Source organism: Aristolochia californica, unplaced genomic scaffold, assembly GCF_029961685.1.
Source record: "Aristolochia californica isolate CCGP_79_NKW_82.1479 unplaced genomic scaffold, dmAriCali1.0.hap1 SCAF_4, whole genome shotgun sequence".
In the NCBI taxonomy this organism is placed as follows: Eukaryota; Viridiplantae; Streptophyta; class Magnoliopsida; order Piperales; family Aristolochiaceae; genus Aristolochia; species Aristolochia californica.
Window position 1 is genome coordinate 3,779,412 of NW_027182103.1, and position 27,338 is coordinate 3,806,749.

The 27,338-nt window shown below is 37.4% G+C and overlaps 3 protein-coding genes across 3 annotated transcripts; all 3 read right to left on the minus strand.

Moving 5' to 3' along the window:
- Positions 1 to 538: 538 nt before the first annotated feature.
- Positions 539 to 5,229, minus strand: LOC137963855 (uncharacterized). The gene is made up of 4 exons (XM_068811074.1): positions 4,508 to 5,229; positions 3,107 to 3,347; positions 1,183 to 1,300; positions 539 to 989 (listed from the first exon to the last, which is right to left on the minus strand). Exons 1-4 carry the CDS (start codon positions 5,044 to 5,046, stop codon positions 898 to 900), a joined length of 990 nt encoding a protein of 329 aa, XP_068667175.1. The 5' UTR covers positions 5,047 to 5,229; the 3' UTR covers positions 539 to 897.
- An 8,855-nt stretch (positions 5,230 to 14,084) lies between these two features.
- Positions 14,085 to 15,903, minus strand: LOC137962645 (heavy metal-associated isoprenylated plant protein 7-like). The gene is made up of 5 exons (XM_068809643.1): positions 15,789 to 15,903; positions 15,445 to 15,694; positions 15,156 to 15,352; positions 14,976 to 15,063; positions 14,085 to 14,740 (listed from the first exon to the last, which is right to left on the minus strand). The coding sequence occupies exons 1-5, from the start codon at positions 15,795 to 15,797 to the stop codon at positions 14,259 to 14,261; spliced, it is 1,026 nt and encodes a 341-aa protein (XP_068665744.1). The 5' UTR covers positions 15,798 to 15,903; the 3' UTR covers positions 14,085 to 14,258.
- A 6,594-nt stretch (positions 15,904 to 22,497) lies between these two features.
- On the minus strand, positions 22,498 to 23,569 carry LOC137963626 (non-specific lipid transfer protein GPI-anchored 1-like). The gene is made up of 3 exons (XM_068810771.1): positions 23,085 to 23,569; positions 22,917 to 22,988; positions 22,498 to 22,833 (listed from the first exon to the last, which is right to left on the minus strand). Exons 1-3 carry the CDS (start codon positions 23,425 to 23,427, stop codon positions 22,691 to 22,693), a joined length of 558 nt encoding a protein of 185 aa, XP_068666872.1. The 5' UTR covers positions 23,428 to 23,569; the 3' UTR covers positions 22,498 to 22,690.
- Positions 23,570 to 27,338: the final 3,769 nt, after the last annotated feature.

Consider the following 27,338-nt stretch of genomic DNA (forward strand, 5'->3'; position numbering starts at 1 on the left):
AATTACAGGGTTGCTAAAACTAGAAGGACCAAATGCAACATAAAATACCCTCTTTTGGGACCATTTGAAAGTTTTTTCCAATAATAACTGTAAAAATAATTTTTGCATTGGTTCTCACATTCTCAAATCCAAAAGGTTATTATAGGCTTACAAAATCTAAAAATCCCATCATCAACGTCATCTTAGGATGCTAGATGATTAGTTTTTAGCAGGACCAGTACTATGTTATTCTCAATCAATTCTTTTTCACCACCTCCATAACATTGTCAAACTTCCTCTAGTTAGAGTTGACAAAGGGGCTTCAGATTGGCAGTTGACCAACTGTCCTTGCACATCATTTTGAAAATCTGCACTAGGAACTGCAATAAGTTTTCTGCACTCCACCTCATTCAAGGCTTTAAAAGTTCTAATCCTAAACAGTTCTACAAAACTACCAACCCGTTCTTGTTCTCCAAAAGTGAGAACTAATTAACCACAGCCACTGCCGAAGTTTCAGGTATTGCATTATTAGGAAATAATTTTTTTTTCAATATGCAAATTGAACAGAAGAAACTCTTATATCATTTCATAAAATAAAAAACACAGAGTACAACAAATTGAACTGACCAAAATGCCTGGCAACCAGTGCAGCAAAAAACGTCACAATGTCTTGGTAAAGTCAAAATAGACAAAAGGGAATCCGGTAATGCCATTACAGAGGTACTACTACAAGGTCTTAAATGATGATTGGTAAACTTTTCATGTTACCAATCAAATTCCAGGAAGGATCCTCTAAAAAAATGGAATTATGCAAAGAATTTCTCCTCACTCTAGAACAAGAATAATCTAGATTACCTTCCAACAATACAAGGACTCTACCCAACCCCTAATCCACAAAAATGGAGGACTAAGAGGTCCTCAAAGTACAACAGCAGCTTTCTCCTGGGAGATAGATGGAGCAGGATGAGCAATTAAGGGCTCATAGTGATCCGCACCAGCACCACACCAACCTGTATGTCAAACCAGATTTTAAATCTTTTTCAGATAATAAAAATATATTCTAAATCTAGCCCTTAAAAACACAAAAAAATTAATATGATTGAGAGAATACTGAGAATATGGCAGAAAAACTACATAGTGTCATTACCAATACCTTCAGCAAAATATAGATGGCAGAAAAACAATCAAGAGTAGTAAGCTTACCGGTTCCTTTCATAAAGAGAAAAGATGGAGGTTCACATATTTGACTTCTGGGATGATGTGGGAGGAAGAATACACAGTTGTCTTCATCAACCATTGCATCTGATCCATGGGCTTGAACCTGAAGTATTAACATCTAGATTAAAAGGCACATCTATTTTGTGAATTTCGGATACTATTCTTCTAGATATAAAGGGCAACTTCTCAAGTAACCTCACTTCTCAATTATAAAACAGCTAACCATATCCATTCATTCTACTACTAAAATTACATTTTGCCTCTAGGGGTCCTCAATTTACTTGAAAGAGGGGGGGGGGGGGGGGGGGGGGGGGGGGGGGGGGTGGGGTAGTGCATTTTCAAAGTGAATTACTTTTTTGTGTCAATATGCCAATATGCTCAATGGAAAGTGCATTGTAAAGTACTTTCTTGTATTAGTGTGCACAATAAATGTAGTGGAAAGTGGATAATGAGTTTATTAATAAAATAATCTGATAGATTTAACCTTATTAAGATAGTTTAATTTAATTAATTAGTCAAATAAAATATTAATTTAATGTAATATAAAAAATAATATACCTAAACAAACATGGTTACTTTTATAATGTCTAGATACTTAATCAAATTCTTACTTTTACAAATCTAAATTATCACTCTTAAATTAGTAATTTAATATAACATTAAAATTCATCAACATAAATAAATACATAAATAGAATATTTTATTATATACTTTGATAGATTTAACTTTTATAAGATAGTTTTATTTAAATTTTTTATAAATAAAATAAGAAATTTTATTAACACAAAAATTCTTTTTTTTTGGGATTTCTTTTAACTTTTTTTTTCCAACGCCTAAAAACGTAACATCAATTCACAATTGATGATCCGTTTTTTAAGTTTTCTTCATTCAATATCTGATCCATCATGTGGCAAACAGCCATCATCTTCTTCCGTCAGAATTTGTGTGTTTTGCCTCAAAGACAGACTCACAAAGCTTGTTTGCTCCAACTAAGGAGAGCCTCAACTCTCATGCTGCTCTTGCTTCTATATCTCAAACTGGAATTCCACTGACGTTGGCAGCTTTAGCCCTATATCCTTCCTCATCCATAACGACAAGCCATACCAACATAATCCCAACTCCACGAAAAACCCCTTTAAGAGGAGCAACAATGCTTCTACAAGTGAAAAGAGGAACAATTTTTGGCACATGGGTTGGTTTTCCAAGAAGAAACTAGAATTGGGTGTTGGAATCTTGAGAAGAAGCACATACATGTGTGATAGGAGATGCAAAATTTGGCACTTTGATCATTTGGGACCTTCTGGATCATTTTGGTTGATAATCCAGAATTTGTAGGCATGGCGAGAGGAAGGCGTCAAAGCTCTGAAGTGTCAAGAGGGAAGCAGGTGTCGACGAGAGGAATGTCAAGAGAGAGCGACTGTCGAGAGGGAAGCAAAGAGGAGCGTCGGGAGAGAGGGATTGTCGAGAGGGAAGAGGAGCGTCAAGAGAGAGCGAGTGAAAGTGAAATCAGAGGGTCGAAATAGGAGCGTCAAGAGAGAGCGAGTGAAGGTGAAATCAGAGGGTCGACCCTCTGATTTCACTTTCACTCGTTTTACACGGGAGAAAGTGAAAGCAAATTACATAGGTAATTCACTCTCACTCGTTTCGTTCACTTTCACTTTTCCTCAGCATGCACTAACAAGACCTATATGGTACCATTAAGCCAAGATAATCACATGTGAGACACCATAGTTCTAGAATAACTATGCAGAGAACTACTTTAAGATGACCTCAAACCATATTCAATTTCATAAGTCATGTGCATCATCACTAAATTTAAGAAATTGTTGATGCAATTTCAAAGAATAAATGATGATTAATCATAAAAGCAATGGAGGCGCTCCATGATGCTCCAAAAAAATAAACTCACCACATAAATTTCTCTTTTGAACTCTGTAGCAAGACTCTCTATCGCTATATCATCTCCAAAAGCTGCTGCATGACCCTCCCTGTTCTCCTCTACTGTTAATAACCCTTCCTCTGTATATTGCAACGTAATAATGTCATATTCATCATCTGGTGAACCACAGATGGACATGTATTTGGCCCAATTAGAGCCATCATCCACAGCAATGCATCTCTCCTTATATATAGACTCAGCAGCCATTTCCCTTCAAAATAAATCGATAAGAAAAACAATTGTAAGGATCAGCATGTTTGGTAAAGGTAGAGATATAACCAATGTCTTAATCTTTTGCCTCAATTATAAATGAAACTACATGTGGTATTATTGATTGAGAAGGAATTAGTAACACGAGGTCATTGATTCAAAGGAAATGTCCATATCCACTTATTTGTCATGCAAGATTATAAAACAATAAGAAAGTATTTAGTTTACTTAAAATCATGGATTGGAGCTATTCTCAAAAAGGTTATAAGTTTTTTTACTAAAAGAGGACAAAGTTTTAAAAAGGAGTTTGATTCCATCACCCTCGTATGTTAAGATCTTTAATAATATCTTTGACACTCGGCACTAGAGAGGAAAAAAGCACAATAGTTTTACGGCAAGGCAACCACAATAAGCCCCGCCTAGGCACTGAACATGAGCATGCCCACTTCTCAGATTAAGTATATGATCTCTGGATGTTTTCCCATGATACAAATAATAATAATCATTACAATATTCACAATCATAACAATATTTATAATAATCGCTAAATCGCACCTTTTTCAGTTAAATAGTAATACTCAATAGCAGTTTTTCATTTCCCCTACTTCCATCCACATCCAGAGAAAATACTTGCACCCCTCTAGCTGAGGGATCTAGAGAAGGAAGACTTCTCACAATCCTGTACTTAACGTTCCAAAAAAAATATAAATACTCCTTTTGTTGTTAACAAACTGAAACAAAAACATAAATGCTAAAATATATGCACATTTTGAAAATCACCAAAAACGTAAATGGTAAAATATAAAAATACTCCCTTCTTATATACTGAAGCTAAACCACAGTCACTTTACATCACAAACAAACTCACACTAGTGATCAGGCCATTTTCCAATATAAGCACATTTCAATATTTAATAAGTCAAATGAAGCACTTTCAAGGATAACCACAGGATTCACGGGCTCAACTGAAAGAAGATGAATGCCCATCTAAAGGAGCAGAAAAAAAAAGGTTAAAAGGGACATTCTGAAAGATAAAAAATAAGGTAAAAAAACGAGACTATCTTAAGAAGGAAACTCAGAAGCTCGCATTGCACGGGGAAAACATCCTGCCGTATCCTAGTCCCCCTAGCAACCCCGATTAAGAAACTAATCAGGTCATACCTCTGCAACCCTAAGTCGACAAGTTCTTGAATGGCTCCATCCAAATTCTCACGATCCTCCTTCTCGGCCAGCAGCTTCACTTCCTGAACAACATGAATGCCCCAACCAGTCTTCAAATCCGGCGAGTACATATTCTTAATTGCCACATTTACGGCCTCTCTCTCCAGCTCCCCAGACTCTAAATCTTCCACGAACCTCCTGACCGTCCTCCGTCTTAGCTCCCTCGCCTCCATTTTCACCCCCATCGCCCTCCGCGACGCCGTGAAGAGACAGTTCCCATCAGCCTCCACATCCCCACCGTGGGAGAGCCGGAAGACGGAAGAGATGGACGAATCCGGAAGCTTCCAGTAGACGCCTCGACTATGGAGGCGCTGCAGATACCGCTTCTGCTGGTCCTCCAAACCACCAACATTCTCCCATGAGGTTTCTGCTGCCGGATCAGCGGCTTCCGACGAGGGGAGAACCGGATCCGGGTGAAAATGGGGGACCGGGGATGGCGCTTGTAAAGTTTCAGCCACGGCGGAGGAAAGCTTGCCCATTTCTTTTTTTTTTTTTTTTTCTTTTTTTTTTTGGGGGGATTTTTAGTACCTCCCCACCTGGCTACAGACTGCAGAGAGAGAAAGAGGAAGTCGATTTCAGTTTCGAGAGACACAAATAGAGGAGAAGAACACGTGGCGTCAGGGGACTGGAGTCAAATCGTCTTTGCTAACGTGAGCCATGGAAGAGATTTGGTTGCATGTTCGCTGTCAAGCTCATGCGGTTAGACATGTGGCTGACAGTTGGCGGACATTTTTAAGGAAAGAAACCGCTCCTGCCAGCGTAGGAATGATGCTAAATTGAGCCCAACGAGTATGAAAGAAGAATAGTGGCGTCAACGGGAGAAAGATTTGAGTCGTCCAATTGGATACTAACACGTACAACAGCACTGCTGACTGTTGAGCGGCTTTTGGCGCCTTTGAAAAACGATGGGAAATTTGGGAGGCGGAAGCGCGGGCGGGTCCTCGTTGGCCAAAAAACTAATCGTGTCCATAATTTTAAAAAATAAGAATTTAAATATAATTATTTTCAAAAAACAGTTAATAAAAATAAGATAATAAAAAAAAAGTAATTATTTTTTTAAAATAATAATAATTAAACAAAATTTATGTAAAATAAACATGATTACTATATAAATAAGTAATTAATGTATAATTAAAATATAATAATATAATAATTAATTAAATTAGATATTATATTATTTGATTGTAATTTATTATACATTAATATAGTAATTACGTGAGCCAATTAATTGTGCACATGAGTAATTATAAAAAATAAAAAATAAAGTAAAAAATAAAAGAAACGGATATAATAAATTAATTTATTAATTTGTTAATAACGAAAGATAGAGTTTAACATAAAAATGAATGATTAAAAAAAAAAATTGATCAAAGGCTTACTTTAACACATTATATATGTTTTTACGTATTATTAATTAATAATATTTTCTGTTAAATATAAAACTATTGGTTTTATTAATTATACAAATGGGTTAATTAAACCAAAATAATGGATCAAATGCTTGATTTAATAATATTTTAATTACCACTATTTAATCATTAATATAATAAAGTAATTAAAAAATAAATATCATGAAAAAATAAAAGTATTATTTTATTAGTAACATAAGATTGGTCTTTGACGTAGTATTAATTAAAAATATAATTCCACAAAAAATAAAAAATTATTAGTTTAATTATTTATAAAAATGGGATAATTATTGAAAATTAATTGATCAAATTCATACTTTAACTATATTTTAATTACCAGACTTAAATATCTAGTTTAATATAGTAATAAAAATTACCATTTCAAAAAATAAATAGTAATAAAAATTAATAAATATATATATATATATATATGTATGTATATATATTATTTTATTAATAACCTGAGATTGATTATTCAACAACGAGTTCATGCTTTTGATATTAAAATCATCAAGTTATAGTTTAGTACATGTGAACTTCTTTGAGACTGCTCAACTGTCGACTCATTCCTGCTAAAGAATGGCGATGGAGTTTCCCTAACTACATCGATATCCTCGAGCTCCTCCATCAGTACATGTTTTGACTCACGGAGGAGTTCATCGCCCAAATCTATAGGAGTTATACTTGTTGTCCCTATGGATATTGAGTTTCCCGTTACCAAAGCCAATTTGTCGCTTGGGTAGCTTTCACGTCTATACTTCTCAGCATCTCTAGGCTCCTATAAGAATAAAACAACCATTAAACGTCTTGGAATAGAGTGATAGTAATACGGAAAACATACAAAATGTTTTACAGTACATCATGATTTACTGATCTTTAAATAGTTTTGCCATATAGAATGACATGTAGTAACTTGTTGTGTGGTGCATCCCAACCGAACTCACTAGTGTTGAGACAACTCGTTACTGTTTGTTAAGTTTACTTCCATGATCTTCGATTTTTAAGCTGCTCAACAGTTTTTTTACTGATTGCGTCTTCATTGAACTTATTTACACATTCCATATATACTTCATGCTTCCAAACCCCATTAGGCAACTTGTTCCCTATATTGACCTGCTCGACCAAGAGATCGAGCATTTTGTTGTTTTCTTTGAAGGTCCAAATGTCATATGATCGAACAATTTATTGTCTTCTTCCAACCATTTATAATCTAAATCTAAGATGGTCCTCATAGAAATTTTTTTATTAAACAACCTTTACACATCATAGTAATAAGGGACACAAAGAAACACAAACCACAAAAAAAAAAATACCACGTCGTGGATATTTATAACACTCACATGACAAAATCATTCCATAGCACTTCAAAATTATTTAACAACATTTTATAACATTTCGAAATTAATCAAATTAATTTCATTACAAATGCACTAAACAATGCAAAAACACACTCATCAAATCTAGATTCATCGAACACCCAAGGTAGAACCCCATATGACTTCATAGTCACTACGAATTGTACCTCGTCGGTGATGGGGGTTAGGTTACGTTGGCAAATGGACGATCGTCTAAGCGACTCAACCTTGTTAGAATAGTACTAAACCCCCCAAACCCTAAACTCTATCACCCCAAACTCTAAACCCTATTTTTAAAAAAAAAAAAACCTAAATCCTAAACCTAACTGCTATTAACCCTAAACCCTAGACCTTAAAAACCCCAAAAGCCCCAAACCCTAAACCCTATCACCTCAAAAACCCAAAACCCTACAAAAATTAAAAAAAAAAAACCTAAACCCATAAATACATGAACCATACCCTAAATACACTAAACCCTAACCCTGAACTCAAAATTATACTCTATGAAGACGACGTTGAACCCTAAATACCATAAACCCTAACCCTAAATCCTGAAATTATGCAACAATCAATACAAATTACGCACACACAAGTTAAAATTAAATCCAATACAACACTATATTAATTGAAAAAAATTAGGGTTTAGGCTTACCTTCTAGAATTTGGGAAAAATCGAAGCCCAATGGGGAAATCGAAGCGAAAAGGGAAAATAAAAGGAAATCGAAGTAGAATAGAAGAAATCGACGCCAAAACGTGGAAAATTGAAGAAAATCGAAATCAAAAAACTCGGGAGGTCTTTTAAGGGAAAAGAGTGAGGGAGAATCGAGCAGGAGGCGGAGAGAGAGAAAAAAAAGTCGAGAGGATGTTTCACAGTGAGAGGGAGAAGGGAGAGAGAGGCCGAGAGGGAGAGCGAGTGCGAGAGAGAGAGAGAGGGAGGCAGAGAGGATGTTTCGTAGCGAGAGGGAGAGCAAGTGCGAGAGAGAGAGAGGGAGGCAGAGAAGATGTTTCGCAACGAGAGGGAGAAGGGAAAGGGAGGCCAAGAGGGAGAAGAGAAGCAAGAGGGAGAAGGGAGAGGGGAGAGGGAGGCCGATAAGGAGAAGAAAATGCGAGAGGAAGAAGAGACCGAGAGAGGAAGAAGGAGACCGAGAGAGAAAAGTGTGGGAGAGACAAAAAAAAATTCAACCTCCCGCGATGACGGATCCCGATGCTTGATCCGAATGATTTCCAAAAAACTACGAAATCTTGAATTTGAAAATTAAACCGTGGGCATCATCTTCAGATTCATCTGGTTCATCAACATGAATCAGATGCTATTGTAACAATGTCAGGAGATAAACTAAGTAATGCGGTTGAAGTTCATCTCCTAATTCAAGTTGACTAACCCTCCTAGGCATATATTGATATGAACATGATGTACAATATTCTTTCATTCTAACTCACAAAGATATTTAAAGGGGGTTAGTCCACAATGAACTTGAATTGAAGTAAAAAATTGAATTGAACTTAAATGAATTGATTCAACTTCAACTATCCTTGGGTGTTCGTATAGACGAGTTCAAGTGCACTGGAAAACAGATTCTAGTGTTAGTGCCCCCAAATGAAAAGTATGATATAAACAAGAGAATGAGTAACCTTTTTATAATATACTTAAATAGAACATATACCTAAATAGATAATTAACTAAAATAAACATGGTTACTACACTTATAAGTGATCTAACGTGTAGTATTAAAATATGTTAATATCCTAATTAACAAAAAAACATATTATATTACTTAATGATTATAGTTTATTATAAATTAATACAATAATTACTTGTGACTAGAATAAATGATTAAAAATTAATAAAAAATTAAAAAATAACAGAAGCACATATAATAAATAAATAAATTATTTTTTAATAAGATAAGAACTATTTTAACATTAAACTCACTAATTTAATATAATAATAATAATAAATATATTAAATAAATATATATTTTTTAATAACATAATATATATTTTTATGTATTAATAATTAATAATATATTATCAACAAATTTAAAACCATTGGTTTAATTAATTATAGCAACGGGATAATTAAACCAAAACAACTTATCAAATATTTATTTTAAAAATATTTTAATTATGACTATTAAATCACTAATTTAATATAGTAATTATAAAAGAAATATATTCAATAAATAAATATAATTATTTTTTAAATAAAAAATATAAATTATTATTCTTATTACGATAGTTTAATTTTTCCTTATCTTAGAAAAAATTATGCCATTGTCTTCTTCTCGGCGCGCATTGTCTTCCTCAATGGCTGGCTAGCAGGCAATGACAACGACAGCGGCGCTTCGAAGGTACGCCAAGAGTGAGAAGAGAAGCGGCTCGGCCTCCGTCGCAGAGGAAGGCCGACGGCGGAGGGGGACAGAAGAGAGGGAGCACATATAGTGAAGACGAGAGGAAGAAGATGGGGGCAAAAAAAAAAATTGTTGGGAGACAAAGGCCGAGGGAGAGAGACAAAGATGGGGGGGGGGGGGGAGAAGCAACGCACGTCGCGCGAGGAAAGTGGTTGATTCGCAAAATAGGTATGAATCAATTTTCCCCCGTTTTTGCCTGAGCAAATGAAATGGTTAATCTCACTTCAATTCAATTCTTTATACACTAACGTCATTATTTGATGAATTGGGTAATGTGGGGGGAATTCATTCCACTTCATTGTGGACTAACCCCCTTAGGGACCAAACCCATTTTATATTTCTTCTATAGTTGTTGTAATATTATTTTTAGTAATGACTTTTCTAAGTTTACATGAATATATTTCATAAAAAACATTAGATTTTTTTCAAAAAAATTAAAATAATACTATACAATGGTTTGACATTTGCATAATCATAGATATTATACATATTAAAAACACCCCAAAAAGATTGAACAACTTTGAAGTTTTCTAGAGTTCTAAATGTCAATATATCATGGTTGTATACTAGCACAATAATATAAATACATTAAAAATGTTTGTTTGTACACCCAATAAACCAATGTCATTAAAAATAAACATTAATATACCACAAAAATGGCTTTACAAATAATGTGTGTTAGTTATATTTCATAATATTCATTGAAGGAAGTGGTAGTTATGATTACCCTTCTAATTATTATGACTTAATGAGCTATATCATGTTATATGGAGAGAGTGCGACTGAACCAACTCAAAAAAAAAAAGACCCTTTAACCACTTAAATTTTTTTCAGTCATCAAGGTTAGTAATGCGACGAGGATATTTGCATTGTGGCGGGAGAATGTTATGTGGACGAGAAGCACATGCGCATGGCCTAGGCTTACAACTCATGCGTGCGGGCCAATTCAGATGGCTGGCTGATGGGTTCAAAAATTCAAATTTTTAAGTGGGGCCACCGCCTGCCGCGTGTAATCCACCAAATTACCACTTAGTTAATTATTCACTTTCCCAGTCAACGCCCTTTCAAGACAATGTTGACTTTCCTAAACACGGACCGCAGATGGGCGTTTGGTTCGAGCGCCTTAAAACCGGACGGGTTCTGTCCGGTCCGACTCCTATCGGCAACTCGATCGAATCATGACTCCTCAGATCTGAAACATTTCCCCAAGCTGATCAAAACCTCAATAAATATAGAGTTTCGGCCAGATTCCCTGGGCCCACCACGTGATCCCTACTGTTTATTAACACGGACCCACCTCACCACATCATATGACGATTATTCCTTACTATGAAGAGAGTCGACGGCTGACAGGACTGTCCAAACATGGCTCCACCGCTCACGGCCGAGGACAAAGTGGGGTCCGCTGTATAGAGACCTGGTGGGCCCGTCGGTAAACGGTCGCAAATCACAACTTCCTTTACTTACTTCCACGTCCGCCTTCAGGTTCATACTACGGCGAGGTCGAATGTCCTGTCTCCGTCCGTAACGGTGGGACCTATCTGAGCTGGCACTGTAAAGACATATCAGGGAGTGGCAGAGTGCCCACGTGACGTACAACAAAAAGCCGCCTCGCTGGTACGCCACCTGCGTCGAACAGACACGTGGGATACGGACAAGCAAAAACCTTCCGGAAAAGCGCCACGTAACGGCGGGGGAGGCGGCGATTTTTGGGAGTTTGTGGAGAGGCGGTTTAGAGAATTCAGAGATGATATGACGCATTAGAGGCACCTCAGTCCGCCTCGAGATGTGAGCAGATCGCCGGATACGTTAGCGTCCCGAGCCGGGATCCTTCACCGGAAATTTGTCTACCGCGGCGAGATTTCTTACCGTCAGAAGCCGCTCCGATGGTGTCGTTCTTATCTCCTTCCAATTCTGCTGCTGCTGCTGCTGCTGCTGATGATGATGATGACATTCTACTCCTTATTTGATGAGTGATATTAAATCCTAATGAGTTGAAAACCGATGATGATGGCCGACAATCACTGTTAATCTGTGAAATAATTTCTTCTCTACCGTGCTCGTTCTTGGTTCTGAAGAGTAGAAATGATGAGGGTTTAGAAGAAAAATAACAGGGATTGCTGTAACAAAGAAGAAAGGAGGAAACAAAGTGAATCTGATTTGACCCAAAGTCGACCGAAAGAAGTATTTAATTAGACTTAAGTACGAGGGCATTTACATTCTGAAATTAGAGAATCTCACTCCCATTCGATCTTAATTTTTGTTAAGACTTCTGGTACAATGGAACTTTATCGGAGGTTTGGTTTCTCTATCTTCTTTAATTGTAGATCCTCTGAGGAAAGAAACAAAATCATGTAGCTTCAAGCATTTCCGTGTTTGAAGAAAGCCTCCATTGGAGGGAGGGAGAAGCGTGCAAAGATGGGAAGGTGCATGTCACTACCGCCATTGATGTCACCTCGAGATTAGCCGATTGACCTCTTTAATGGATATTTCCAGCTGAGTTGAATTCTTTCCTTTGATGTCTTGGAGGAAAATGAAAGAGAGTGACTTAGTCGTGGCCTGATAATATCTTAGTTAGGAAGATGTTGTTTTCACATAAAAGATCGATGCCCTATCGCTCTCAAACACGAATACGAACTCGAGAGCAATTGAGAAACCCGATTTTGGTGTTATTGAATTGGACGTTTCCTATTCCTCTTTTTCCCACCTAGGTGACAAAAGCAGTTTATATGCACATATGGGAAAAAAACAGGCATGCCTTCACTTTGTAACACATGTGCCCCCAATCTTCCTCTGTCTCATTTCTGCCCTTGATTGGGGACCCAACCCGGGTCCTTTTGGATTATAAACTCCAAATAGACTCTATCCGGCTTCGGCGTAGTCTTACATGTTTCTCACTAGCAATCCCTTCTCACATTACCTGTTCTTCAAAGACTCTATTTAAAAAAAAAAGAGAAAAAAATCATTATTATTCTTAAATATAGTTAATAAAATAAATTAATGATTAAATTTTAACTATTAATTATTTTTTTAGAATAATAATAGTTAAAATTTAATTTTCTTTTCTTTTCTTTTATATGAGGTTCTAAACTAGGCACTTACTCCAACTAGATTATCCGGCTCGGAGTAGCTCTTATATGCTTCTCACTAGTAATCCTTACTCTATTTACGAAAGAAAAGAAAAAAAAAAAATTAATCATTATTATTCTAAATATGGTTAATAAAATAAATTAATAATTAAAATTTTCTTTCACTCATAGGACTAATAATGGCTAATTTTTTTTATTTTTTTTTATGGGTTCGAAATAAACCCAAGGCGGAACCAGACTCTATCTGGCTCTTACATGCTTCTCACTGGCAGTCGCCTTCTCACAATAGCAGATCCCTCTTTCGTGTCCTCCTCAGAAGTGACTCCTCTTCCTCAACCTTAAAAGCCCCGCCACGTTTTCTTGTTAGTGCCTTGTTTTTCTCTTTTCCCCGGTTGGATAAAAGGTAAAAACGTACGATTCCAGTAAAAATGAAATCTTCGTGATTTTATTTACTCAAGTAACGGCCGGAAAATATTTTCCCCCATGAGATGAGCCTCGGGTACTCGCGGTGATTGTCTCGCCGAGTACATGCACGGCGTACAGACCGAGCTGTCGCCGGTTTAAACGCTCATTCAGCCACCACCTGTGATTCTCGAGACGTTAAAATAATGGCGCGAGAGTTTTACATAAATGCCCTCGAGACAGATTCCTTGGTGCTCGGGAAAAATTCTGGAAAAGCTATTCCACCCAAAAAGTTGGATCTAACTTCGATGAAAATTTTGTATCCAACTGAAAAAGTTGGAACAATTTTCCTCTATTTCTCTCAGAATGAACTTCTTTTAAAAAACACTTTTGATCGCTTTCGAATTTCGATATGATTTTTTTACAGTGGTTTCCACTTTCCATCGTTCTACCCATCGTTTTCCTCCGTTGCGGCTCTCAATTCCGAGCTGAAAACCTGTCCTCACCAAACAATCTGGTATTAAGAATTTCAGTTGTCACCTTCCTACCTCGAAAACGATATAGGAACTGTTGATGCGGCCTCGAAAATTTCAGACTGACGCCACGACTGTGAAGCTCTATCAGATACAGAACTTCGGATTATACAAATGGTGGTAAGCCACTAAAGAAACCGAGTGAGAAACAAAAAAGGGAGGGGAGGGATTCTCTGGGTCCAGTTCGAACTTGGGTTTTTCAATAATCTTTTCACCATACGCGCACGTCTTCCTCCACAAATACCACATTCTGAATTTTTTATAGATTGTATCTTATAATATTGTTATTATATAAGATTATGAAAAGCGGTAAGTACACTCAAAATTCTACAGTTTATACCGAGAAAGGAGAAAGAAACACATATTTATACTGAGAGATAAAGAGATTGAAAAGGGTAGGGAGGATATCGATGGGAAAATACCGATTTTCCCATCTTTTTTATTTTTTGGCCTTTTAGGGGGGTGGGAGGTGTTCTTCTGGGAGTTATTCCTCTACATCACCGAGCAGGCGTTCGGATTTTCGTCGCTGAAAATCTGCGGAGGATATGCGTAATCCGTTGGTGCGTAATCCGTTGGTGCGTAATCCGTTGGGTATCTCTGGTATTCTGTGTAGATTCTGGGGTGGGAGTAGTAGATGAATTCGTGCTTTTTCGCTTCGGTCTTGGTTTCTTCTTCAGCATCGCCGCCGCCGCCGCCTCCGCCGCCGCCGTTATCCTTGACTTCTTCCCCACCTTCCTTTTTCTCCTCTTTGGCGGCTTCTTCACCTCCTCCTTTCTCTTTCTCCCCTTCTTCGGTCTTCTTCTCTTCTTTGTTTTCTTTAGGCTTCTCTTCTTCCTTCTTTTCCAGCTCTTGTTTCACGATGAATGCGTGTTTGCCGGTTCTCTTGTGAACGTATTCCACCAGCTTGGACGCATCGAATACTCCCTTCACCGTCACCTGCGAGCCCTTGAGGTCTGGATCTGCTTCTTGAACACCTAAAATTCGCGACATTTCAGATAAAAACTCTCAAGGTCAGATTTAAATTAGCCTTTCATTCCGCTGCGACGAGGATTCATGAATGCTATAACTTACTAAAACGTGCAAGAGATTAAATTGATGAATCTTTCAACGATTATATAATCGGTAGACTGAGCATTGGATTGTGGAGTAAGACGATCTGAAATGCAGGAAGAAAGAAGGAAGTGTTGGATATTAATGGGGATTCTATACCTTTCATTTTGAGAATACGTTTCCGGATTTCCTGAGCGCATGCTTCGCAATGCATGTGAACCTTCAAGACTACTATTATCACCGGCGGCTGCAAAAAGATCAAATTACTTCAATGAGGAAGATTTTCGTTTTTCAATTTTCTGACGCTGTTCAGATTCTCGGAATTTGGAGTACACATACCTCCTCCTTCTTCTCCTCTGGCTTGGCCTTCTCCTTCTTCTCTTCCGGCTCCGCTGGTGGTTTAGGCAGCGGCGTCAGCAGCTCAACCTTCCGGTGGCTTTTCCTCTGAACTCTATCCAAGACCTTGAGCGGATCGGCCTTCTTCCCTTTCACCACCACTTTATGCGTCTTACAATCCGTCTGCACGTCCTCCACACCTGACAACAACACATCTTCCAAACGTTTCAGATAATCGAAAATTTCCATATCAGACAAACGAAGAGACGTAAAACAGAAAATATTCTCAAACCTTCGAAACCTCGCAGGCACCTCTTAACTTTCCTGGCGCAGCCTTCGCAATGCATGAAGACTCTCAACACGATCTCCTCCGGCGGCGGAGGCTCCTTCTCTTCCGCCTTTTCCTCCTTCTCCTCCTTCTTCTCCTCCTTCTTCTCTTCCTTCTTCTCTTCCTTCTCCTTCGCCTCTTCCTTCTGTTCCTTCTTCTCCTCAGCCGGCGGCTTCTTCTCCTCTACCTTACTCTCTTCCGGTTTCTTCTCCTCCTACACTCAGAGAGAGCTCCATCATCACATGGGAAAGTACAAAAACAAAACAAAAAAAAACCGTGAACCCATCAATGCAGTGGCGAGTACCTACCTCACCCATGGCCGATTGGCAGACGAGAGCGTGAGAGCCTGGGAAAGCGCAGCAGAACGAAGGCGAGCGAGCAGAACTAGTTTTGGGAGTTTTTCTCTCTGGAATGTCTCCTTTTCTCAACCATGAGATCTGTATCCGCTTTGCCTCATCATCATCGATTCATCACCCTGACGTGGCAATCAATGCCAGGCGGCACGTGCGAGGGAGGATGGCGGGTGACAAATGCAGGCGACTGTTTTGGAGTTTTTGAACCCGGGGACAGTTTCGTACTTTCGCCTGCTAGTTTACAATGGGCGTCAAGGGATGGTTCCGAAGGTCAGATTAAAAACTGACTAGGAAATTCCGAAATCACCCCTGGTTCAAACTGGCAGGTGGGCTCCACAAGCTCATAGGCCACTGATCTGTGGGCTTTTTCGGGTAAGCGACGAAGATGATAGCTGGGAACTTAAAAAGTAGAAAAATGTAAAACGGGAAAGGGTATTAATTGAGGCCCACAGCAAACCCGCTTGGCTGGCCACTGAAATTTACTAAATTGGGAACAAAATAATTAATAATTAATTTTTTTTAAATTGCTGAATAATCTGGTAGACGCTCTCCTAAAAAAAGAAACCACATTAAATATGAGTTAAGTTGCATAATTTTATTTTTTAATATTATTTAAATTATCCACATATTAATATATAACAAGGGTTACTTGGCTAAACTTGGCTTATTTAGCCTCTCCTCTAATTTTTATTAGCCGAGTCTCGAGAGTCGGACGACATGGTCTTCTACCTCTCTATATTTTTTTTTATTACGTACACTAACACAAAAAATTAATTCACTTTCACTTTTCTTACCTAGGGTTTTTCACATAAATGGACAACCTTGATTCTGACTCGTATTAAGAAGACGGTTCAAGAAATCCTAGAGGCATGGTGAAGGGTAATACAAAACACAATTATATCATGTAATCTAATCAAGTAGAATGGAACATATGCCCATGACTTTCCAACTTTGTGCATCAAATATTGGCCACTAGATATCAATTTTGGACTTAGTGATCCATAGTGTTGGCCACACATATAATAGCACCAAATATCCAAAGTGTTTTTCCAATTCATAATCAATTAAGTACACATTTTTAATACAAATCACATTGAGATAAAAATCTAGCATTTGTAAAACATTAAGGCCACTACACAAGCATCTTTGCCAACAATTTCTTCGATAATACAAGCTTAATCACATGGTAAAGCTTGTACTTTTGGTGAACAAACTTGTTTCTTTCTAGTCCCAAGAACAATGTGTACCTTATTAGCATTTTAACAACATTGATTAAGCAAAAGAGATCTCGTTCTTCTTCCTCCATATAATCCGTACAATTTAACGACAAATCAGTAGATCGACAACCCACATGCATTACACGTACATTAAGCCAATACTAAAATAAACCACGTCGGCTTAAACGTCCTTGAGTAACAAATTCCAAGATAATTAACATGGTTAATATCCTATTCAAAATGCAAGTGGGAGACATGCTCCTTTTAATATAACTAGTTGTAGGGTATGTTGGAGTATATCATTCTTAAGTTGTCCTGAATCTTGGTTTTCCTTCTAACTTGGGTTCTCTCCAACCCTTTGGATTATAGATAGGGTTAGGCTCAAATGGGTGATGGGAGAAAGAGGAAGAACTTTTGTACTTAAATTTAAATAGTTTTAAACGTTAAGCATGGGTTGCTTAAGTAGGCCAAAGGCATAAAGAAAGCTGGATTATACCCAAGTCCTGTGTAGCCATCTTCTGCACAGAACTCATTTTGGACAGTTTTAGAGTGTCCTTGACCCACATAGCATTCTTTCAATTCATGGGAAAAGTGGAGAATTATTTAAGAGAAAAGTTAAGGATAAGGTTTCATGAAACTTGACATAAAGACATTGGTGACCAGCCACTAGACTTGATGATATTAAGTGGGTTATCTACATGTGTATGAACAAGATAATTTTGTTTTATAAACCCTCTCGTTTCGATAGATTATTACAAGTACATTATATCTACGGGTGTATTGATTTCTAGGGCCAAGGGAAGGAGAGAAGAGAAGAGTTCTAGCTATCGAGAAAGTGGAAACAAAGAAGAGTAAAATAAATAGAGGAGTATAGACGAATTTGAGCCAAGAGGAAGAGGCTTGAATGCTCTATCCTATGCCTTGAGGCTATATTTATACCTGTGTGAAGTTGTTTATAATGACTACAATGCCTTTAGATGACACGCTTCAAAAGAGAAAATGACAGAACAGGACATACACCAACTTCTATAATTACAATTCTATGATATCTCTATGAAAATTCTCCTTACGTAAACGGTTCCATGTAAAAAGAGCGGAGGGTCACGGCTCCTTTACATCACTAATCACATCGAAAAAAAAAACAAAAGGAGAAAAAAGGGGTCCACCGTAATGGACTCCTGGCCTATAAACCGTTTTGACTGAAATTATCATTCTCGAATCATCTTATTTGGAGGTAAGCAGCAACAGCAGCCCCAGCAATAACGAAAGATTGTCAATGGCGATGCGAAATAAAAGGAAAAATATTCATAAACGTTATCATCAACGACATGAGTGTTGGGTGGACGTAAGAAACGTTTGGAAGGACGTGAAATAATGTCAAAGGGAATTGCGATTGGGAAGCGGAGAGAGAGAGAGGGTTAGTTCTTTGTAGAGAGTGATGTCTTTGTGCGTTCCGTCAGCTTTTCCACCGAGCAGAGGTGGGAGAGGACGTGAAGAAAACCAGAAGGGAGACTTACGTAAGATGGACTCCTGGATGAGACAAAACTGGAGTTCTCTCGGAGGAAGTAATGGAATCAAAGTGGATGGATGTGTATCAGATGTGAAGAATTTAGTCTCAAGTTTTTGCTTCTCCAATATTGCTCTTGCTTTTTAAAACTGAGTGTTGTCAATTCTGCTCCGAAAGACTCGAGTGTCTAATCAAATAATGCTCTAGAAAGTAGTGATGGCATTGTTCTTGATAACTAAATGGATGTTTATCTAGAGTTTGCTTCCAAGCTCAAGAGAACGAAGGTCAATGGCTTTTTCTGACTACAAGTAGCAAAAACATTCTGAGCCCAAAGGGATTTCAAGTTTCAACCTCTTAATTATGATGAAAACATTAAGTTAGGGTTAGTGCTTAGGATAAAATGACTCGGTTTTGGATTTTTTTTCTTCTTTCAATGGAGTAGAGGTGGTCTAGAGCATTTGGTGATCTCCGATATCAGGTGATTCATTGTTTCGATGAATCATTTATTCGGATAGAAGAAGATTCTGTAAACACTTACTCGACATCTCATTATAGTTTTTATTTTTATAGTTATTATTATTTTTTAATTATGACAAAAATATTAAGTTAGGGTTAGTGCTCAGGTTGACCTGGTTTTGGAGGTTCAATTTTTTTTAAAAAATTATTATATGTTGTGTTTTATTTATGTTATTTTCTTGCAATAAATATGCTATAAAAATTATAAATATGGAGTAGAGGAACACCCGAGCATATGGTGATCTATATCAATAGATTAGGTGATTCATTATTTTGATGAATCATTTCTTCAAATACAAGAAGATTCTATAAACACTTACTCGACATCTCATTATAGCTTTTATTGCCATAATAATAATAATAATAATAATAATAATAATAATATAATAATAATAATAATAATAATAATAATAATAATCACCTCAAAGGAGATAGAAGAGCAACACATAGACCATAAGAGCCTCCTCCTTTGCTCTTGCTTCATTTGATACACTTAAAAAGTTGAGAGAATGGAAGCCAAGTAGGAATACTTTCTCTCTACCTTTTGGGAGAGAAAAATAAGAAACTTTTTGGGTCTTAATTCTTTAATTTTTTAAAGAATCATATGATGGCAACATTGTCACCAAACACTTGCATTATATTTCACCAATGATAAAGACTACATTTTCTCCACTAAATTTTAATAACTAAGTCGTACTTGCAAATATTTTTTTATCCAGATAAATGCAACAAGAAATAAAAGAAGACCATAATATTTAATAATTATTTTTTTTAAAATATTAGCTTTTAGTAGCAAACTTGGTAAAAGATGCAAATTTAAGAATTTAGGAAGGCGAACGTGTTATTTTTTGTTATTTAAGATCTTATAAAGAAAGAAACGAGGCTAAGACTGAATCCATCGAAGGGTAATTGCACCTAAGTTTTTCCTCCAGAGCATTTGGAGATCTTCAGATGTCTCTGTACCAATAGATCAGATGATTCATTGTTGCGATGAATCATTTCTTCGAATACAAGAAGTTTTCATAAACACTTACTCGATATTTGATTATAGCTTTTATTGTCATAGTTATTGTTAATATTCAACATCTCCTTTTTTGAGACCCACAATGGAAATGTCACAAGACAAGAAAAATGCTTAAAATTTAAATATTCGAATTTAAATCTGTAATAGCTTAAATTAAAAAAGGTGGGTCTCAAGTGCACCTTAAAATCCATATTTATTTAACCTTTTACAAAAATATAAATCCATTTTGTTCTTTTAAGGCCCTTTCAAGGGATGAAAAAGCCTAAAAGCCACCAATTTGGATGGGAGAGAAAGGCCTCCAATTCATGGCCTTACATTCTAAAGTCATATCGATTGGTGCCACCAAAAGGGGGGAATGTGACTTGACCTTTTGACATGCCACACCACATGTGCTAGTTGTGACCTACGTCACGGTTACATTCTATAGTGGGTCCTACGTGCCCACAAGAGTAACCTTTCACTTGCATGCATTGGCCACTATGTTCGGTGACATCCCCTTTCTTTTGTGCTTTTGCCCTAGGAATCTTTTTGTGGGAGCTCCAACCCCCAACATTTTGTGCTCACTTTATTGTATTTGCATTGCTTTTATTGTCTTTGCTTAATTATTATCAAGATCATGATCAATAATTATCTCAGTCGTCTAATCAATGACTATCACAGTCGTCCGATCATATATATATATATATATGGCTGATCCAATATGAAAAACCATTTGGTGCGAAATTATCTCAGTCGTCTAATCAACGACTATCTCAATTGTCTGATCAAAGGCTATCTTAGCTGGTCGATCATGATCAACAACTATCTCAATAATCCGATGAACGACTATCTCAACCGTCCAAGCAACATGTTTGCTTGATCAATGGTGAATGCTTTATTTTCACTATTCAGAAATTCGTCGTTTCCTCTCGTTCCCTCCCGCCCAACACTTTCCATTGCCGTTCGCTAGCCTCACCTGCTCTCACCTCTTCCTCGCCTTCATCGTCCGTCATTCCCTCCCATTCTGCCTCTCCATCCATGCTAAAGTTATTAGGATGGGGAACGTTCTCTTCCGACATTCTGGAGTCAATGCCGACTCCTCTGCCCCAGGTTGCTCTCAACCTGCAAGCCATGGCCTCCTTCAAGCAACCGGAAGGTATGAAACCAGACATTACGTCTTTGATCTTCCAACTTAAAGAGGGAAGAAAGGAAAGACAATTGCATGAAAGAGGCAATAGTTGGTTAACTGATCTTGATCCAAATGGTGTTCTATTTCCTTCACATCGATGGAATTGGAGCAGTTTATTGCAAAAACACTATTGCATTTTCATTTTGGAGTTTCAGTTGTGTTTTCATATCTTTATAGAGGAGAGAGGGGATAAGGATTACTGTAGTGGTTGCTCTTATTGTCTAATGGAATATTTGTGTAGCTACAGTGCTACAGAGTTCTGCTTAAGGTTAGCTTGAGGTCTTGAGCCTTTCATTGGGAACTTCATTTTGATTTCTTTGGGATGTTCTTGAACAATTTAAAGCTGTCCCAGTGTGAGATGACTTTTCAAAACTTTGCAATTTCGTATGAGATGATCACTATTCCAATTTTCTTTTATAAAAGGAACTATTAATGGTTCTTATCAAGGGGCTTCGAACTTGAGCCATTGTATTTGATGAAGATGAATGATATGCAATCGGAAAGCCAGGCTTCTAGCATCCAATTGAGAACTCTATTTGCCATTATCGTTTTGGTTATATCCATGTATAATTATGGTTTTGGTTCCCACTCAAATTCGAGGTTAAAACCCTTTTTTCACTCAAAACCGAAAATCTGCACCAAGGTCATTGCAAAGAGGAAGACCCCTCTTAAGGAACCAGAGGTAAGCGAGGAAAATGCCCAATAGGAGGGAACACTTCCAAACATGACTTCAACGGGGGTAAGTACTTGAAAAGGTTCGCCACCAAAAAACATTGTTGAGCCTAGTAGGATTGATCTCTCATTTTGAAAAAAAATGAGCTCCTTGATTTTGAATTTAGGATTCCATGATATTAAATTAAACAAGCAGCGCAAAGGTAGTAGATACCATGGAGAAAGAGAGAGAAAAAAAATGAGAGGGAAGGAGTGAAGGAGAAGACGAAGGAGAGAGGGATGAGTTTGGAGAGAGTTTGAGAGAGAGGAAACCAAAGAAGAAAACATGACCAATCCCAGCCTTCAAAAACCCCCAGTAATTTACCCAAAATAAGTCGCTTGAAAAGGCTTGGTTACAAAGAACCAGAGGTATGATCTAGTCCAAACATGTCAAATCAAATCAGTTTAGATTCGTGCTTATTGCTTTGAGCAATTAACTCAAGATGTCTCACAAGAGCAGATCAATCAACGCTTCTTCAGAAAACATTAAACAAAAAAGCCTCTAACATTAAACTCAAGTCTCTAAGAACTATGATTTCCAGACGGAAACCATAACTTCTCTTTATAAACTTCAAAGATCTTACAGGAATCAACTGCTGCAACATTCTTCAACAGAAATTGCTGCTAACACGCCAAGTCATAACGTGTTTTAATTCATACAACGATGCCTACAGCTGCATCCCTCTGAACCCTCTGAACATATAATAAAAGAGATCACCAAGACGTCCACAGCCCCATTATGGGCAGTATTGAGACAAAGAAGACTACGGCCAGCTGGGGCTTGCTTCCATATCCGCTGCTTGGCAATGCTGGGGTGGAGGGAGAAGCGGTGGAGCCGCCGGAGGCAACTGGGGAGGCTGCAATGGAAATGGAAGATGAAATTTCAGTTAAGAGTTCGATTCCCATGATAAAGACAAGTAAATATGAAGCTTTAACTTACCTTTATTGGTAGTAGAGTTTGAGCCCATGAAGAGAGCATAATCAGGCGAAGTGGATGATAATCCAAGCAGTTCTATGAGAATGAAATTGAGTAAAGAAGTCAGTTGAAGAACGATAAGATAAATAGAGGTAAGAGCAATCAGAGAGAGAGAGAGAGAGAGAGACGAACTGGGACATTCGGTGGCGCTGGAATTGGCGAGCTTGCAGTCAGCGGGCATTTGGAGGAGCTTGTCTACTTTCAGACCCAAGTCCTTGACAGTTGCAGAGCCACCGTTTACCTGCTGGATGACGAAGCAGAGGCAAACTGGGGCGTTGCTCCTTATGTCTTTCACTGCCTTGCAGCACTCATCAGTGGGTGCCGCCATCTTTCCAGATGCATACTGGAGGCACGACGTAACCTTGCCTATCTGGTTGGTGCATTGATCTTCTATGGAGGAAGAAGCGGCGGTGCTGAAACCCAGGAGGGAAAGGAAGACGAAGAGGCCCAGTAGGAAAATCGAGCGGAAGAGCATTTTTTTTTTTCTCCTTTTTCTCTTCTTTTTTCTTCGCCTTTTACTGGTACAGGTTAGGTGCACCGGGGGAAGAAGACGATGAAGTTGTTCTTATCAACGTGAAGCAACTAGAAGAAATTAATGGGGGTTGTGGACTGCCTCGCTGTTTCAGCCATGGGGTTTATTAGTGAAGCTTTTCTGCAATGTGAATGGAGTTAATATTGACAGATGGAGCAGGTGGTGCCCTCTCTAAACTGACAAACATATTAAATAAGGAACCAAACAAGCTCTCTGTTAGATCTCTCTCTAACTCTTCTGAACTGAGAACTCAGCTTAAAAGAGGGTAACAGAAACAGGACGTGTTTTTTTTTTTTTGTTGAGAAAACGGTAACGAAACGCTCTAAATATTCAACTGTAACTCTCCTCTGTTAGGTGACCAAAAGACGAATAATTCTGTATCCACTCGACGCAACATTTAATACTCACCATGTGGGCTGTCATATTGGCACTCATGCATCCCTGTAGATGAGTCGTCGTCCCAGATCAGACCCGACCATTGATGGCGGTTAAAGATAATGAATCTCATAAACTAATTTTGTTTGCTTCAACAGAGATTCTACGTTGAGACGACGAAGAAGAAGTGTAATTCTTTGCAGTCATTTCAAACAGGCTCCAGCATGGTAGATTATGACACAGTAGTAGCAGTTGAGACGGAATTCATGGTGAGAACTTGATTCTGATATTCTACAGCAAGACGGGGATGAGAAAGTTCGATCAAACAACACCTGTTTGTGATATTTTATGGATCCATTTGATTGGAAAAGGTCCGCATGAGGGTAAGACGGAATGGATCTCCATCTCCTGTTTCTGCAAAAGTGCCTTAAATTCATCGAGCTCCAAGATGGAGACTTCTCCTCAGGATACATTCAAGAAGCTGCACTAATCAATATATTTCAATAGAAAGAGGTGTCTTCAATAATACCAATATAAAAGATAATGGAATTTGGGTTCATGAAACAAGAAGCTCTGATTCAAAATAAATGCTTCCAACAATCAAAGTGTGGTCAAATTGATCATTGGTTATCAAAATCTGAAATCAAAGCTTGATCAATGGTCAAGATGAAGTCAATCAAATTGTGTACCACCAAATTGAAGTATAAGAGAATGCCACTTAAATATCACTTAGTTGCAACATAAATGGAAGAGTTGCAAATGAATGATACAACTCAGATAGGGGCCTCACATATTATGAAATGAGCTACATCATCTGCCACATGTCAAAATTTCATAAGATGAGGATTTGGTCTTACCATGTGTTAAGATCTAATAGGTTGATGACTTAGTTCTACCATGTGCTAAAGTCTTATGGGTTGAAGACTTGGCTCTATTTCTAGTCAAAATCTCTTGGGTTAAAGACTTAGTAAAGAGAAAATGAAGAAGGAAAAAGGAACCGGTTGAACCACTATTAACCCTCTACAAATAATTATCCCTTTTCCATTTAAGGTGGGCTCGAAGAACACAAATTTGTCACTCTGTCACAACACAAATCTGCCATATATAAGCACAAGCCCGAAATTCTCGTCCAAACGTCAAGCAAAAATTACTCAAAAACATCAAACCCAAACCAATCGACTTCCTATACAAAAGTGTTCTAAACTTGTGGCGGAGATTTGAGGAAGAAAATGAGAGAAATAAAAGAGGAAAAAGAGAGTATAACAAGCACCCTTGGCTGCATTGAAGTTTGTGCCAAAAAAGGCTCGAGCTTCCTCCTTTTATTTCAGGGTTTAAATCACATTTACATAATTTATAGAAATACCCCTAGTTAATAAAAGAGGAAAAAGAGACGACGACAAGCAATGAAGTTTGTGCCAAAAGAGGTTTGAGCTTCCTCCTTTTATTTTAGGGTTTAAATCATAATTACATAAATGATAGAAATACCCCTAGATACAAAAATTCACATATCTCTGAAAATACACCTCTAATCTGAAAGCAACTTGAACCACATGAATATTAGAACATTATCTATCTAACAAACATAAGCTAAGATAAAACATAAAATAGAAAATGATTGAAATACCCTTGAACTGGTATTTTAACACTTTCCCTTTAAGTTAAAGAATAAATATGAAACAAGCCCAGCTTGTCAAAGAATGACACATGTTCCCAAAGGCATGGTAAACACATTTCTCAACTGGTATGAAGACTTCATAAATGAGGTTACCACCTTCTCTTATATAACAACTTCTCTACTAAATGACAGTAAACCTCTATATTTTTAGTTCTCTCATGGAATACAAGGTTGCTCGCAATAATGATAGCAACCCGATTGTCACACTTCATAATCATAGGTTATGTTATATAAAAACCAAATTCAAGAAGAATAGACTTAATCCACATAAGCTCACTAACTATGTGAGATATTGCTCTATATTCGACCTAAGCACAACTATTTGTTTTTTACTTTTCCAACTTACCAAGTTACCTCCAACAAAACAATAGTAACCTGATGTAGAATGTATATTCATCTTATATCAAGCATAATATGCATTAGAATATCCAAGTGTATCAATCTTTCCATTATGAGTATACAACAAACCTTTTTTAGGTACACCCTTTAAATACTTCAAAATCTTTTGGGTAGCCTCTAAAGTGCACTTTATGAGAATTTTCCATGAATTAGCTCACAACTCCCACAACAAATGATATATGTGGCCAGGTAACCGTTGCATACATCAATCTACCTACCATGCATTTGTACTGTGTTTTGTCTTTGAGAGTAGGACCCTATGTGTCATAGAGATTATGGTTGACTTCCATGGGAGTGTCTACATGCTTGGCACCCAACAAACCATATTTCTATAGGATATCTAATAAATATTTTTTCTAAGAGATAACAATACTTTGTTTACTATGAGCAACTTCAATGCTTAGGAAGTACCTTAGAGAGCTCAAATCTTTCTTCAGAAAATATATGGCCAAGTACTTTTGAACTTCTACATTGCCTTCAAGATCATCCCCACATAGTATAATATCATCTACATAGACCACCAAAATAACCACACTAGTCTTCCTCTTGAGTAGGAACATAGAATGGTCACAATGGCATCAGTAGAGACCAAACTGCATCACTAATGGACTAAACTTAGTGAATTATGCACGTTGACTTTGTTTAAGTCCATAAATAACCTTTTGTAACTTACAAGCCTTCTCTGTCTCTCCCGGGTAACATACCCAGGAGGTTGCTCCATATAGACTTTCTTACTTAAAATCACTATACAAGAAAACATTTTTCACATAAAAAAGTGGTCATCCTCTATTAACAACCATAGAGACCAAGATACGTATAGATGTAAGTCTGACCACAGGTGAAATTGTCTCAAAAACATCAATACCAAAGGTCTACGTGCGTCCATTTGCCACCAGTTGGACCTTGCATCGTTCAATATAGCCATCAATATTATATTTGATGGTATAAATCCAACTACACCCCACAATAGTTGTCTGTCTGTGGATTACATATATGTCATGTTCCTCGAGACACTAAAGCACTCATTTCATCATCCATAGCTCGTTTTTACTCAAAAGAGCACAAAGTATTCTGCACTGAACAAGGGATAGTAAAAGTAGACAATGCCATATCAAAAGATTTAAAGGATGGGTATAAGAAATCAAATAAAATATTTTAAGATGGGGTGAGAAGTACAATATCGTTCACCTTTTTGAAAACTAATAGGTAAGTCCAAATCTGACAGAATAGGACCTGTAGGAAAAGAAAAAGATTGTTGATCGACATGAGAGGACTTAGGAGCAATATCGACATGAGACATTATGGGAGCACTAGGAGCATGAGGATGTCAGATGTAGACATGAAGACTTAGAGAAGAACCTAATGGAGCTAGTATATCCAAAATAGCTATAAGAACAAGACTATC